The 15,021-nt window shown below is 42.8% G+C and overlaps 1 protein-coding gene across 5 annotated transcripts in view; it reads right to left on the reverse strand.

The window, feature by feature from the left end:
- The window catches only part of CEP128 (centrosomal protein 128), a 366,371-nt gene that overhangs the window by 212,254 nt on the left and 139,096 nt on the right, over nt 1-15,021 (reverse strand). For all 5 annotated transcript variants that reach the window (XM_059723138.1, XM_059723137.1, XM_059723139.1 and 2 more), the window contains exon 13: nt 7,310-7,660. In XM_059723138.1, coding sequence (XP_059579121.1) covers nt 7,310-7,660 — 351 coding nt within the window. The remainder of the gene's footprint in view (nt 1-7,309; nt 7,661-15,021) is intronic.

Here is a 15,021-nt window from a genome sequence, read left to right on the forward strand (position 1 = left end):
TATCAGTTGAACACAAGGTTTTATTGATATATTTACAATTTTCAAGCAATTTGGAAGCATACCAGTGCCTCAATTGCTATAATAAAATACATTCTAATACCTATATATTTTGGTATTTGATTCTGAGTTTTTTATCACAGAAAATCAGAGCGCACCCTACCCCTTGCCCCCTTAGCTCAGGTCCAGGCCCCTCACTCCCAACCCACAGTCCCCCAGCCCTGCCAGTGTCCCTCACTCCCCCTCCCACAGCCCCCTGGCCTGCTGTTACGCCTCACTCTCCCCCCCCCCCAACCCCGCTGGTGCCCCTCACTCCCCTCCCACTGCCTCCCCAGCTCTGCTAGTGCCCCTCATCTGCCACCCATAGCCCACTGCCACCCCAGCCCAGCCAGAGTGGGCCCCCAGCTGCCAGGGCTATAGGACCAGGGACCCAGATTCACAGCCACTTGCCCCCAGCAGCAGTGCCCAAACCCTGGCTGTCCCCTGCAGAAGGTGGCGGCTGCTGCAGCAAAACAGAGTGTGGAGCCCAGCTCCCCACCCCCTGCTGCCCGCCTGCTATGGGCTTGGGCAGGGTGTGGGGCCAGCTCCCCAGCACTGCGCACACTCCTGGGGAAGCAGGAGAGACCCATGCCACCCCAGACCTGTTAGCAGGGAGTGGGCAGGGGCAGGTGTAGGTTGCCTGCTGTGGGCTCGGGTTCCCTGCCCTGCTGCCCTCCCCTGGGACCTCTGCAGCCCAGCACATGTGACCCAAAACTGCAGGGCAGAGTGGGGCCATGAAGGGAAGCTCATTGCTGCTGTGAGCTCCGTGCTGCCCTGGCAAGGCATCCCCTGCCTGAGTGGTGACAGCGCCATGTGGTTTTACTGGAGCCCACAATGGGGAGCCTGTGCCTGAGCCTGCACCTGCATCTGCCCCCGCCCTGTGCACAGATCTGGGAGGCATGGGTGTCCCTGCTCCCTCGGGAGTGCATGCAGCTCCAGAGAGCCAGCCCCCCGCTCCCCACCCAGATGAGCTGCCTGCAGCCCCATTCCACTGCCCACCACAGCCCTGTGGCTGCACATTACGGCTGCAGGCCCCAAGCCCCACACACCCCCTGCATGGGCAGCAGCCCCAGCCCTCCACTCCAGCCCTGCCCTGCCCTTCCCTTCCTAACTCTCTCCCTCCCTCTGGGGACCTCAATCCTCCCTCCCTCCCCCCCAGACTTACCTGCAGGAGGTTTCCAGGCTGCCTGGTGGCCATGTGCATATACACGCACATCGTGTCCCCTGCCTGACTACGCTCCCCCCAACCCCTTGCAGGCTGGAACTCTGCCAGCCTGCAGAAAACTCTTTGCAAAAGTGCAAAATCTGCAGGTTTCTCTGTTACAATGAGAAATCTTTGTTTTCCTTGGGTAAAGGGAGAAATATGTGTTTTTCTCCATTTTTCCATGGAAAACAGAAAACCTGGATCCCTGGTGATAATAGCAAATGGCAACTCTTTCCCTCCTGAAAAGCCACTTATATCTTTTGACAGTTCTATGACGTGGCAAGTACAGGCTGCTACTATAATAAGCCTGGCCAGCCCTCAGCTGTGGGTCTAAAAGTCCTCAACAGCAGAGCAGATGGAAAATGTTAGAATTTCAACAGCTGCAAAGACAGATGAAGGATGCAGCAGAACGAGATCCTCAGTTGTCTTGGTCTCCTTGCCACTGAATCAAGGTCCATTCTGTCAAGAGCTGCAAGGAAGCCGATGGGCAGCAGCTTATCTACTATAAAAGAAGTCACGCACAGGTGTCTTGCACAAAAACTGCTTTTCCAGCACATTCCTCAAGCCCTTTGGCAACTGCTAATGGTGACAGGAGTACGATTGTGAGGTCTGGAAGCTCCTACTCATGAACTGGCATGAAGATGGCAGTTACAAGAAGGTGGTCTAGCACTTGAACAAGACAGGAGTGCAATTCAGCAGCTGCAACTGTGGCTGAGCAGCCCTATTCAGGATCCACTCTGCTCACCACACATGGGAGGCAGCTAGAAAAGGTGCCCTATACAGTCTGCCTAATATAGTATTCTGTATTTCTTCCTGACTGGCTAACCACATCCACTGAGAACAGCTTTACTGCAATTGAAAATACCAGTGAAGACACATCATCATTTTTGGGACCTGGAACATCAGGACCCACATGAACAACCCTAATAGCAAATGCCCAGAATGCCACAATGTAGTCATGGCCCGACAACTCAGGTGACATTACAATGACATAGCAAGACTCGGTGAGTGCAAGATGGGCAGCTCAAAGAACATGGAGGTGACTATACCTTCTTGTGGAAGGGTAAACAGGGAGGAGAACATTGACTTCATGGAGCTGGTTTTTCTATTTATAATGAACTCATAAACCAACTTAATGAGTTCTTAATTGGAATTAACAAGCAGCTCATAACTCTCCATCTTAAACTGGCAGATGGCCAATATGCCACCATCATCAGCACATATTTACACCACCAATGATACCAAGGAGGAATTCTATGCCAACCTTGACCAAGTTCTTTCTGACATTCCATAGGGGAACAGACTTATTCTTCTCAGTGATTTCAATGCCAGAGTTGAAAAAGACTCTAACCTCTGGAACTGAACCATCAGCAAAGAAGGAATAGGAAAGGATAACTCCAATGGCATCCTCCTCCTGACCAAATGCTCAGAACATAAACTCACCATCACCAACATCCTGTTTCACCAGAAAAACAGAAAAAGACATCATGGTAACACCCATGATCTAAGCATTGGCACTTGATTGACTATGTCATTATCCATGCCTGGGATCACAAAAATGTCCACATGACCCAAGCTATGCTAGGAGCAGATGACTGCTGTACTGATCACTAACTCATCTGCTTAGTTATGTCACTCAAACTCGGCCCCATACAATGGCTGCAACAGAAGCAATGCTGACAGATCAATGCTGAAGAACTCAAGGACCCAAGCAAGTGAGACCTCTTTCATCAGTGACTCAACAAAAAAACTGTTGAATTCCAATCAACAATGGGAGAATATCAGCAGCTTGTGGGATGCCCTCAAGGCCACTGTCATCAGAATCTGTGAAGAAACACTTGGATTCGTTAACAGGAAACATCAAGACTGGTTTGATGAGAACAAATGAGAGATCCAAGAGTTGATCGATTGCAAGCTCAAGGCCTTTTGTACCTGGCAAAATGACACCAGTTCCAAGCAAAAGAAACCAAATCTCCAAAAAGCCAAGGCAGAGGTCTAAAGGAGGACCCACAATATAAAGAAAAAATGCTGGGAAGACAAGGCTAAGGAGATTCAACATCTCAATGACATCCATGATATATACGGTTTCTTCAGTGACACCAAAACCATCTACAGTCTGAGCACTCAGGGACCAACCTCTTGAGACCTAAGGATGGAAGAGGCCTGATCAAGGAAAAAGGAGGTTCTGTTATTGACAAAAGTGTTCTCAACTCCATCCCACAACACCAAGTCAGAGATGATTTTGGAATCCCTTCAACCCTTGACAAGGTGAGGAAAGCCATCAAGCATATGAAGAATGATAAGGCATCTGCAGCAGATGGAATCCTTGTGGAAATCTTCAAGAAGGGTGGGAGAAGAGCTCACACTACAGCTTCACGCCCTCATTTTAAGGATCTGGAATGATAGGGAAATCCCAGATAATCTCAGGGACACCATGGTTGTGGCAATCTTCAAGAAAGAAGGCAAGTCTAACTGTGGAAACTACACAGGGAGGGACTGCCTTGCTCTCTACTACAGGTAAGATCATTTCAAGAACATTCCTGAATCAAATCCTTCCACTTGCTGAAGAGCTCCTCCCGGAATCCTGGTGTTGATTTAGAGCCCAAGAGGCACAACTGACATGATCTTCACAGCTCGCAAGCTGCAGGAGAAATGCCAGGAATAACATCCACGACAAATCCCTTTCAGGTTAAAATGGGAGTTAAGCAAGGCCATGTCATTGTTCCAACACTCTTAATATTCCTTGCCACGAGGCTCAGGCTAGAAGCCGAGGGTGCTAAAGTAGCCCTCCCTTTGTTTCAGAGTGCTGAGTGGGGCATGGCCGGGTCTCAGCAAGACACTTATTATTTCCCCGTCCCTCCTGAGCAGCCCAGCAGGGAATGTTTATCACCTCTAACTCAGCGTTTATCAACCCATTAAGAAAACAAAGTCTCTCTCCATCAACTAATGGAGTTCTTCTTAACAGCTTTTCCAAGGAAGGACATTAAGCTACCTGTTGATTAGCTCCAAAAAGCCTGTCTGCCTTTGTCATCTCCCACAACACAGCCAGCAGCCAGCATGTGGTCTGCTAGCTAATGCTGAGGTGTTTGCGTAAAGCAGAGGGGAAAGGGAAATAATCCCTGTTTAGCAGGAAGAAGCCAGGCAGACGCTCTGTGCCTGCAAGTCTCTGCTGGAGCTGCAGCCAGGGAGCAGAGGGGAGGGGCCATCCCTGCTGTGGAGCAGAGAGCCCCACTTAGCCAAGCCCACAGAGCATGCCAGGATGCTGGGGGGAGTGTGGTTTATCTTAAATCAGCAAGGGGTCTGGGACAGACATTGCATAAACTGGTTTGATCCAAACCAGTTAAGTCTGATACTATATTCAACCAGATTTATCTCAAACCAGTTTCAGGCATGTTCAAACTGGTTTATGTGCACTGAACACCTGATCTGTTACAGGTTTAAACCAGTTTCTGATCACTTAAAATGGTTTATGTGTAATGTCTGTCCCTAGCCTTACAAGCTCCTCATTTTGTCTACATTTATACTCTCAAACACATGTAGCTTTCTAAAAAACATTTAAAGCAGAGTTATCTCCATTTTACCCCAGTTAAGCATTAGGCAATTATTCTTTACAAATATTTATCATCAAGCTTTATCTTTAGAATAATACTTTGAACAAAAGCATGGTTTTCAACACTGTATTCTAATAGTTACCCTAGGTACCTGGGATCCTAGGTTCTTCTACTTATTGTGCTCCTGGGCAATTTACCTAGCCTTTCTAGGAGTCAATTTTCTCCATGTATAAAACTGGGATAATACTTTCCTCAAAGAGCTGTTGTGAAAATTACTGTGCATTAAACATCTTCAAAACCTTCAGGCGAAAGGTGTTACAACTATAAAACATTAATGCAGATGTACACCACTTTTGATAGACAAACACTGAAAGCTAAAATTTTGGTTGCTAAAGTGTTTCTAGTCATTCATAATTTTTTGAAAGTTTTGCCTTTTGGAGAGAAATATTTTAGCTCGAGGTCTCCCAAAGGTGAAGCTAGTAGTAGCAGTAGAAGTCTTAGTGGTGATATATTAACATCTGAAAAAGTCCTTTCTGAAGGAAAAGTTATACCATAACAACATTTTCTTTTTAAATGGCTCACCTATTGTTAATAAAAGTAAAATGAAGTAAATGAGCCTTGTGGGGTGTCCAGCAGTTTTGGAAAACAGGCTCCCTTGTTAGACATTTAATTATGCATTTCAGAACCTAACTTTAGGTACACTATGCTGCCCTCCTACCCTCTGGGGGAATATGGTGAACTTTTGACAGGTGATCTCTCTCCTCAGAGAAGTCTTCTTTACTGCAATTTGGAAAGTTTACTGAAATTTTAGCCAGCTTCCAAACTTGCATTTAATGCATCCATAGTATCACTTTTTAAGAAAAAGATCAAGAATGGGTGGTTAAAACTGCACAGAGAGCTTTAACTCCCTCCAACTGTCTATATGTATTATAATACAAATCCTTAAGGACATGCTTACACGCTATGACATAACCTTAAATCACATTATCGTATGCTATTTCTCAAAAATTACATAAGAAATCTTTACAGCTTCACAAATTTCATCTCGGAAAAAGCACAGGGAGAGAGCTAGACCCCCTTTAACTTTGGTTTAATGTAGATATGTCTAACTTGTCCAATGTTTTCTGTACAGAAGGAAAAACAAGCTATAAACTTGTAAGAGGCATACCAGGCAATCATAGCAATGATTACAGAAATGTGCCTGTGTGTACATGTGCATGTATACACCAGGGCCAAATTACAGTTGCATGTATAATTCTGACATTTTCTCATTTTTTGGATACTCAGTAATGATCAAATCTTAACATGCTGTCAAAGTATTTATTAATTTTAAAAATGGTTTGATCACCTTTTAGTTATTTCTGGTTACAGGACTGTTTGGGTTTTTTTATTCTTTCATTATTCAAGCATATTTTGCTAAGAGCACTGCCTACTGTGGTCAACAGTACTGTCTCTGTTTTCTTGTGCATCTCTTTCCCTCCCTATCTCCTGTCTTAAAGTTTAAGCTCTTTGTGACAAACACTCTCTCTTTGTCCTGTGTTTCTGCAATGCCTAGAAGGATACAGTCCTGGTACCATGACCAGGATCCCTAAGCCCTATGGCAGGGGCATCAAAGATACAGTCCATAGGCTGGAACCGGCCCACAAAGCCCTATCATCCAGCCTGCAGGTCTTGGACTGACCTTGCATGCTGCATGCCACATGTGCCAGAGTGGATCCACACACTGCTTGCAGAGCACTGGAACCTGATCTGGGCCAGGCTGCATGAGGACCAGGGCATGCACTTGGGGCTAGATCCATGGTATACTGCACACAACCTGCAGAGCTGTAGTTAGGGTACACATGGGGCTGGGTGTGCAGGTCTAGGCTGCACATGATGCATGTGGCTGGGGCATGCTGCAGACAAGGCCAGTTCAGGATGCATGCTGAACGCAGCACCTATGCCAACCTACCTCCATGTGGAGCCCGAGGAATTTGATACCCCTTCTATAAGGTAATAAAATAATGATAAGTGAACTATACTGATAACCTAATCCAGATTTTTTTTAATGTAAAATAGTAAACATTTTCTTTTCTTTTGCATGTCTAATTAACATCTAATTGTTACATTTTGCATATTACACTCAAGAGTTTTGGGTATGTAACCTGCCAACACTTTGTGGCAATTCCACATTTGTAAACTTAGAATTATTGAAAGTGCTATGAGAATTTTAAATATGGTATTATCTAATCCTTTTTCAGCTAATGACACCACCTGATATTCTGGAAGCAGAGATTATGAGTCTCTTTGCAAACCACCTATTGTTTGGATAAACCCAGATGCTGCAGTTTAAACTACTTGAAAAAATAGACAAAACTCAAAGGGAAATGGATAAAAAAACTGAGAGGACTGATTTTTATTGTCTGAACTAACTAAAGTACAAAGGTAAAAAACTGACAATGAAGTTGACAATAAATATTTTTCCTCCTCATTGTTTATAAATAAAGGGTGGCCGGGAGGGGACACACAACTAACCTACCTGACTGTTTTTGTCCATTAGCTGATTGACAGTTTCATTCTGTTTCACCATCTCACGATCCAATTTCTTATATTTTAGCTTCCATTGTCGAATGGATTCCTGAGCCTTCACCTTCAGCTCCTCTTTCTTCTTTTCAACCTCCAGCCTAAGGGCCTCAGACTGTTTGAATTCAACAAGGTACTGTTCTGCTTCCTTGGTGGCCTCTTCAACCTGTTGAGCCAGTTCAGCAGTCTGGAGTTCAGTTTGTCTACGTTCATTCTCACAAGTCTTATAGCAGCTCTGTATCTCCTTCAGCTGCTCTAGCATTCTTTGCTGCTGCTTCTCCCTGCTTTCCAAGTCAGCTGTTAGCACCTAAAAACATTGTAACATTTTATGAAAATACCATCTTCAGGCATATACAGCATGAAACATTACAAAAGCAACATATAATGCAGCTCATAAATGCATCACTTTCCTATTTACCATAAAAGGACAAAAAGGGAAGAGTTCTCTTTTACCCAGGGTGAATTAAAAGAAAAAGGAAGGAGGAGGAGGGACATAAGAAAAATAGGAGACAGGTTTGGAATGAAGTAGACCTGCAAATTGTTGGCATACAGGCAGTACTTGAATTTGTGAACAAGAGAGAAAGAGAGGGGAGAAGAGGGGAGAGAGTTTTTAGTGACTCTGGTCCACATGGGCCAAAGTCACTAAACCACTGCTAACCATTGGTTAGTGGAGGAAGTACCACTAACCACTGCTACTCCCTCCACTCTAGGGAAGGCTGTGGTCCAGCCCATGCACCATCTTGGCCACTCAAACAGAGGGACCTAGTCAGCCTGCAGAGTCTACAGAACTGGCAGGCTTTCCTGGTCGGATGACTAGGCAGATGCCATCTTGGAACACTGCTAAGCATACCCTTTGATGGAGACTCAGGCAGGGACAGAGTCTTTCTGTTATTTTTTTTAATGTTCTGTTGTGTTTATTGCCAGAAAGGACAGAGTTATGCATTTTTATGGGGACAGCCACAGACCTTCATTAGGAAAGGGGGATGTTGGGAGGGACACTGGGGAGAGGGATGAGAGGCAGGAAAGTGGGAGTGGGTGGGCAGGCAGAGGTAGGTGGGGAAAAGTGGGAAAAGATTTCTTGTACCTAAATGTGAATGGGAACTGGTACTGACCTGGATCCCAGGTACCTAGGGTAACTATTAGAGGCTTTTTTCTTAGGCTACAGACAAACGTTAAAAAAGCCTGAGCCTGAATTGGTTCAATCTTTGCAGGTTAGTCTAACCTGCCTAGGCCGAATCAGTTTGTAACTGAAGAGACATCCCCCCTAGACTGAGAAAATGCAGGCACATGCCTGCAGTGGCTCAGGCTAGAAGCCAGGGGGTGCTAGAGGAGCCCCCACTCCCCCCATCCCTTCCACAGTGCTACTCAGTGTTTTAAGATAAGAGCAAAGAACACTAATTGAAACTCTTGTTAGAACTTTAAGAAAATGGAGAACAATTAGCTAAAATATTAGAAATAGTGAATACTCTTGAAGAATAACCTCAGCAATTGTCAAATGGTCAAAATGCCAATTTTTACTACTCAAACAAAAGGCACCCCCCCCCCCCTTTCCATTAGCACTTCTTAAAACCGGACTGGAATAGGAGTTCTATACCAAGTCAGAACTAAGAACAACAATTACTGTGTGCACAACAGAGAGTACCTAAAATGATTAGAGGTTTAGGAAACATGACTGAGACAACATTAAAAGAACAGGAATTATTTAGTCTGGAGAAGAGAAGACTGATGGGGGATTTGATAACAATCTTTAATTCCCAGAAGAGTGGTTATAAAAAGGTGATAGACCAGTGGTGCCCAGCCTCTAACCTACAGGCCAGATCCAGTCCACAGAGCTGTGTCATCCAACCCATAGGTCTCCCTACAGCTCCAGATACCTGGCAGCAGGGGAATGGTGGTAGTGTTACTTTATTTGCTATTTCTCTCTTGGTCTCTCATGGCTTAATCCAGGTACATGGGGTCAGGCTCGCATGCGACCACTGTTGGCACTGGATTTATGACCCAGATACCATGTTCCGGGCAGACCCAAACCCTCAGACCAACCATGACCTCAACATTCAATAATAGGTGAATTTTATTGATATAGTGCTAACAGATGAAAATAATGCAAACAATTCTATATCTACCAGTCCTAGGGTTCACAGTCAAGGTACATCTGCCCAGTACATGAGCTTCACTCTGAGGTTCTCTCTTGAATGTCAGATGTCAGCAGTCTGGAGGTTGGAAGGCAACACCCACCCTCCCCCTGTGGGATGGGTAAGATGGGCTGGTAGTATGCCCTCTGTCCATAACGGCCTCAGCTTCCCTTGTCAAGGACTCTTTGCTGCTCTGAAATCCCTCCTTTTGTACGCTCTTTCCTCTGATGACTCTTCATCTTTGGGCATTTCTTGGTCTCTCTGTGGTCATCATACCCTATCAGCATATTCCTTTGTTTCCCAAATCCACCACATGCACGCATCTTAATTTGGGCTTTTTCCAGGCCTCCTAATTTGGTCCATTGAGCAAAACCATAAATCCCAAGGGCTCTGTAATGGCAGACTCCCTTATCTCATGTTATGGAACGGTGTGGTGCATGTCTTCAATTTCCCAGCCTGTGTGTCTGCTTGCCTGTCCCACACAGTGTTCTTGGAAGGAAACTGTCACAAACAGGCTTTCAGAAATCAATTAACCCTTGCCACTGCCCTGGACCATTGTTCTAATGCAATATCTACATTACCGACAAGCCAATTCCCAAAAGCAAACCTCTAAATATCATTTTCTAACCATCAACCAGATCTGACATGTAGGGTTAGCCTGACAAAAGATTGGGTCACTGCATGTAGCTGGATCTGGCATGTACAACTGAGCCAACATGCTAGACTGCACCCGCTGACCGATCCCATATCACTCATCTAACCTGTGGGGCCAGAAGTTTGAGCACCACTGTGATATATTGTTCTCTGTGGCCACATGGAACAGGACAAGATGCAACAGTCTAACTGCAACAGGAGAAGTTTAGGTTGGATGTCATACTTTTTGGAGGTGTTCATTAAACTGGATTGCTAACTATGAGGATGGTTTAACATTATAACAAATTACTTAAGTTGTATCCCCATCGTTTGAAATTTTTAAGAGCAAGAAAGACAAACAATTGGCTGGGATGATATAGACAGGGATGCACATGCCTTGAGCAGTGGGTTGGACTGGATGACCTCCTGAGGTCACTTCCAGCCCACCTTTTTATGATTCTAAGATGAACCATTTTCTACAACATTTGTGTTTTCCTTGTCAGTGTTTCCTCATCCATTCAAGAACTATGCTGATCAACACAACACTGCTTAGGTAATAAAAAATGATATCGAAGAATAATCTTTCTAATCTACAATAGCTTAGTGAAATGCTTAAAATTTGTTATTCAGTGAGAGATGCAAAGGAAATTTCTACTCGTCCCTTCTACTTTGAACAGAAGTTCAAAGAAAGAAATATAATTTTAAATATCTTAATCAATTTGTATTAGCTAAAACAAGTCTACAGTCTCTCCAATTTATACCAAGATCTTTCTAGATATTAAAGACAAAAATGCTTCCTGAAAAAAATGTATCATCAGTAATTCTGTGTATATATCACAAACTCTGTTTTTCTTTCCTATTTTAGCAATGTTTGTGCAAATGAGATCTTTTAAGTGATCATCTGGTTTAGCTCCGATGGTGGGTCCAAATGTACACATGATGCATTAGTGTTTGAGACTGGATTTTAGATCTTCACTTCTTGCTCAGAGGATGATACATGATGAGAGTATATAAACAAGATCAACTTCTTGGTGGAGAAGCCCAATTTCTATGACTCTACAGTTAACCTCTCTAGTCTGTTACACTGCAGTACTGACACCTCCAAAAGAAGCCATTCCAGTTGATGAAAGCAAGATGTTGGAGAGCTATAACATACGCCCTTTTTTGCTGCTAAGGAGAAAGAATTACTGCTATGCAATAAATAAATAAATAAATAAATAAATAAATACTCTTTAGGATGCAGAAAACCGTTTATTCCTAACAGTTCTGACAGTAATGAGTACAACACATTTCATCTCCTGTGCTTCAGCACACCAAGAAGGAATTCCCCTGCTCCCTTCCATGAACACAGTTATGCTGCTGCCCATATATTATGGCAAAAGGACACATTTTCCTTTCTCTATAATCTGAAGCACAGTGTGCTATGAATAAAGATGCCATATTTGATACATTATTCATCTACCCTGGTGCTACAAATCCTACAGTTCTACAATGTTGAAGGATGCCTTCCAGTGGGAGGGAAGCATCTGCATTGTGTCAACATGAAATACAATGAACTACGCCTTTAGTAAAACAACATTACAGTAAATGTATTTACCGATATTAAAGTCTCTAAATACCATTGTTGGCACTTGAAAACTTACTTCAATGTGAATCCAAATAGTATATTCTGTCTTTATCTTATTGATATGTCAGCCAAACAAAGATCTCAAGCAAAGGATACTTATTAACAGAACAATAAGTTCTATGAACAATTTTTTGATATTGCTGACAAAACATTGCTGTCAGTCTTTATCACAACTATTACCTAAACAAAGAAAACAAGGCAGTATTTATTCTACTATCATAGATCCCAAATGGTAGAGGCAGCCTGATCTAACACTGGAAGTCAGCAGTTCTAATTCCAACTTCACTAACAAGCTGTTGTTTGACCTTAAATAAATAACTTTCTTCTCTGCACTTTTTCCATCTTGATTCCGTTGCCTGTCCCGTCCATTTAAAATATTGTTTTCAGGACAAGAACACACACACTTTGTATTTATATAGTGCCTGGCAGAATGGGACTCCAATCTCAGTTGGGACCTCTAGACACAATTACAATATAAACAATAAAACACTATATAAAAATAGAAGAAATGCCACGGTAAGTGTTATGCAGAGCATCAAAGGGAAAACTAGAGAGCTTCTAAGAGTGAATTTTTAAATCTAGAGAATGACTATAAATTAAATATACTTCCCCCTCACACAAATGTGATTTTCAGCTGGAGAATAATGAGTGTTCAAAACGTGTAAAACCTCCATGACTCAGAACAGAATTTTAAAAAATCCTTAAATTGTAATGTTTTATACACCACCCAAATGCATTTTAGAGGAATATATACATTAGACCTATGTTTTGAAGTCCCATAAGATTCAGGTTTCAAACATGGTAGAAGTAGCCAGATAAAACCTCAGGAGTCCATTATATTAATCCTTCCACATATTTTGTGGAACTGCCTAATCTTTTGGCTCCTGTATTAAATAATTTTTTATTACATATGCTGCTATTATTTTCCACTTCCTGTCTCTGTGGTGACACCATAACGGATAGCAGTCCAAAATAATGGGTTCTTCAAACCTTCTGGGTCATTAAAAATAATTTCTCCACGAACCCTAAGAGAACACATTTTGTTCATACAAATACCGTTTCCATGTACTTGTTAATGAAACATGATTCTAAGCTTAAGCAAAGTATAGAAAACAATGTTCAATTAATTGAAGACATTCATCTCACTGTGTAGAAACAAAATTTTAATCTTCAGTTTATAAGTAATAATATTCACTACAGAGAAAATAAAATAAAGACTATTCCTTTGCAGTATTTATCTTAAAGTACAAGGAAAAAAAAAATTACTGGCACTGGTAATCAAGCTGATTTGCACCAAGAAAAATTTGACTTGTGGCACTAAACTATGAATAGAAATGTTGATTCTTTTATTTTACTTAATTTCTGCAAGTGAAATAGATCTTTCTAAACAGAGAATAATAAACTAGTTTTGTTGAATTTGAAAAAAAGTATATTTTTAAACTATCTAAGGGTTCAGTCAAGCTAGACATTGAACCTATTCCCAAATTCAGAATGACAATGACTTCCGAATGGGAGGTATTAGCTTCCCAATTTCACCATTAGCATTATCAGAAAAAAGAAGGGAAATGCCAAAAAGGTAGATTAATTTAGAATCAGATAAATTTATCTTAAGGCTGAAAGCCAAACCATGTACCAGAACTACAAGGAAACAAAAGTAGGGTAAGGGGAACAAGAGTATCCTACTGTAACTGTGGCTCTTAGAGATGAAGCAATCAGTGTGAACCCCACAATGCACAAATCCTTACAGCCACATCCATGTGGAAGAGATTGCCTAGTCAAGAAATCCAAGTTGGTGGCTAATAGATTAACTTTGCTTAGGCAGTCTCAGTTCCACTGCATCCATTGCTGAATGGTAAAAATAAATGTATGCCCCCTGGCTTGCTTACAAAGTACATCATTGATGTGTTGTCTGTTAACAGCTATAATATTTTAAAAATGCAGGTGCAGGAGAAACTCCACACATGGAAGTCTGACGGTTCAGGGCTCTAGCATATTTATGTGTAGCATTACATCTTCAGGGGCAATCTACCTTTTATATGGAGTTCTCCAAATTGAACATTTCCATGCTATCCCAGTTGCATGCTGAACTAATGCCCTGGATTGTGATGGTGATAGGGAATCCTTTCTGTATTTTTTCATGGCTTTGCAGTTAGAACTCTGAGATCTGATGGAATCACCAAAGTTTTGCTTGGTACATTTTTTTCCTAGATGAACAAAAAAACACAGCCAGAATTATGGAAGCCTCGGGTGTCAAGCCAGGGACTTGAACCCGAGGCCTTGGCCTGGCCACCATGGCTGCTCATCCTTTGGCTGATCCCCCAGACTAGTCAAGGCTGAACTGAAGCCTCCAGCAGGACCTAAACCTTCATCCACTCTCTGTCAAAGTGGCCAAATGAGTTCAGCTGACCCTCCACTTCCCACACATAAACCCCTGAACAGGAACCAAAGGCATCTGGGTAACAGGACGCTGCCTCACCCATGACCACTCTGCCACTACCAGACGCTACTCTCATACTTATCTCCAAGCTTCCTGACTCAGCTTGTTGGTAACCTTGCTCTCCATCTCCTCCTCCAGTGCCAAAATCTTATCTGGACTGTAATTATGGAGAATTTTCATGGTTCAGTAGAAGACCTAGACAAACAACTAAAGCTGACACACAGCTCAGACTTGTCAGGCTGTTTTAGTATGACATTCTCCCAATCAGTTAGTCATCTAATTAAATGTAGTCACAAGAGTCATTTTTCCCTTTAGCATGCTTTAATATGGCAAGACCCATGGTGAAGGCTCTTGGCAATGTTAAAAGCCTAAAGGACAGCACCTTGTATTGCTAGTGATTCAGCTACACCATGGGTGGTGAATGGAAGTCCACATCTGTGAAAGTTAACAGCATATGGCAGTCCTGAGCAAATGAACTGGTGGGTACAATATCAACCTAAATACAGAAGTGGCTCATGAATTGTTTATGTATTTATTCTGTTGCATCCTGCACCTGAGTAAGGTAAGTCCCCTCTCATGTTCAGAATGAGGAAATACTCAGAGGAGAATCCCTTGCTCCTCTATTCTCATGGGACCTAATGACTCCCAGAAGAGTAGCAAGGCCCCTTGTTTTTATAAAAGGCTCTCATGAGAAGGTTTCCTGAAGGGGGAGAGGAAAAGGAGGTAGAAAGCAAGGGAAGGAAATTGATGGGGTAACCATGGACAAAGATATTAAAGTAGAGGTGCACCGATACATTGATCCGATATCAGATCGGTACTGATATAAAGAACTGATCTGA

The sequence above is a fragment of the Alligator mississippiensis genome, chromosome 2 (genome assembly GCF_030867095.1).
Source record: "Alligator mississippiensis isolate rAllMis1 chromosome 2, rAllMis1, whole genome shotgun sequence".
In the NCBI taxonomy this organism is placed as follows: Eukaryota; Metazoa; Chordata; order Crocodylia; family Alligatoridae; genus Alligator; species Alligator mississippiensis.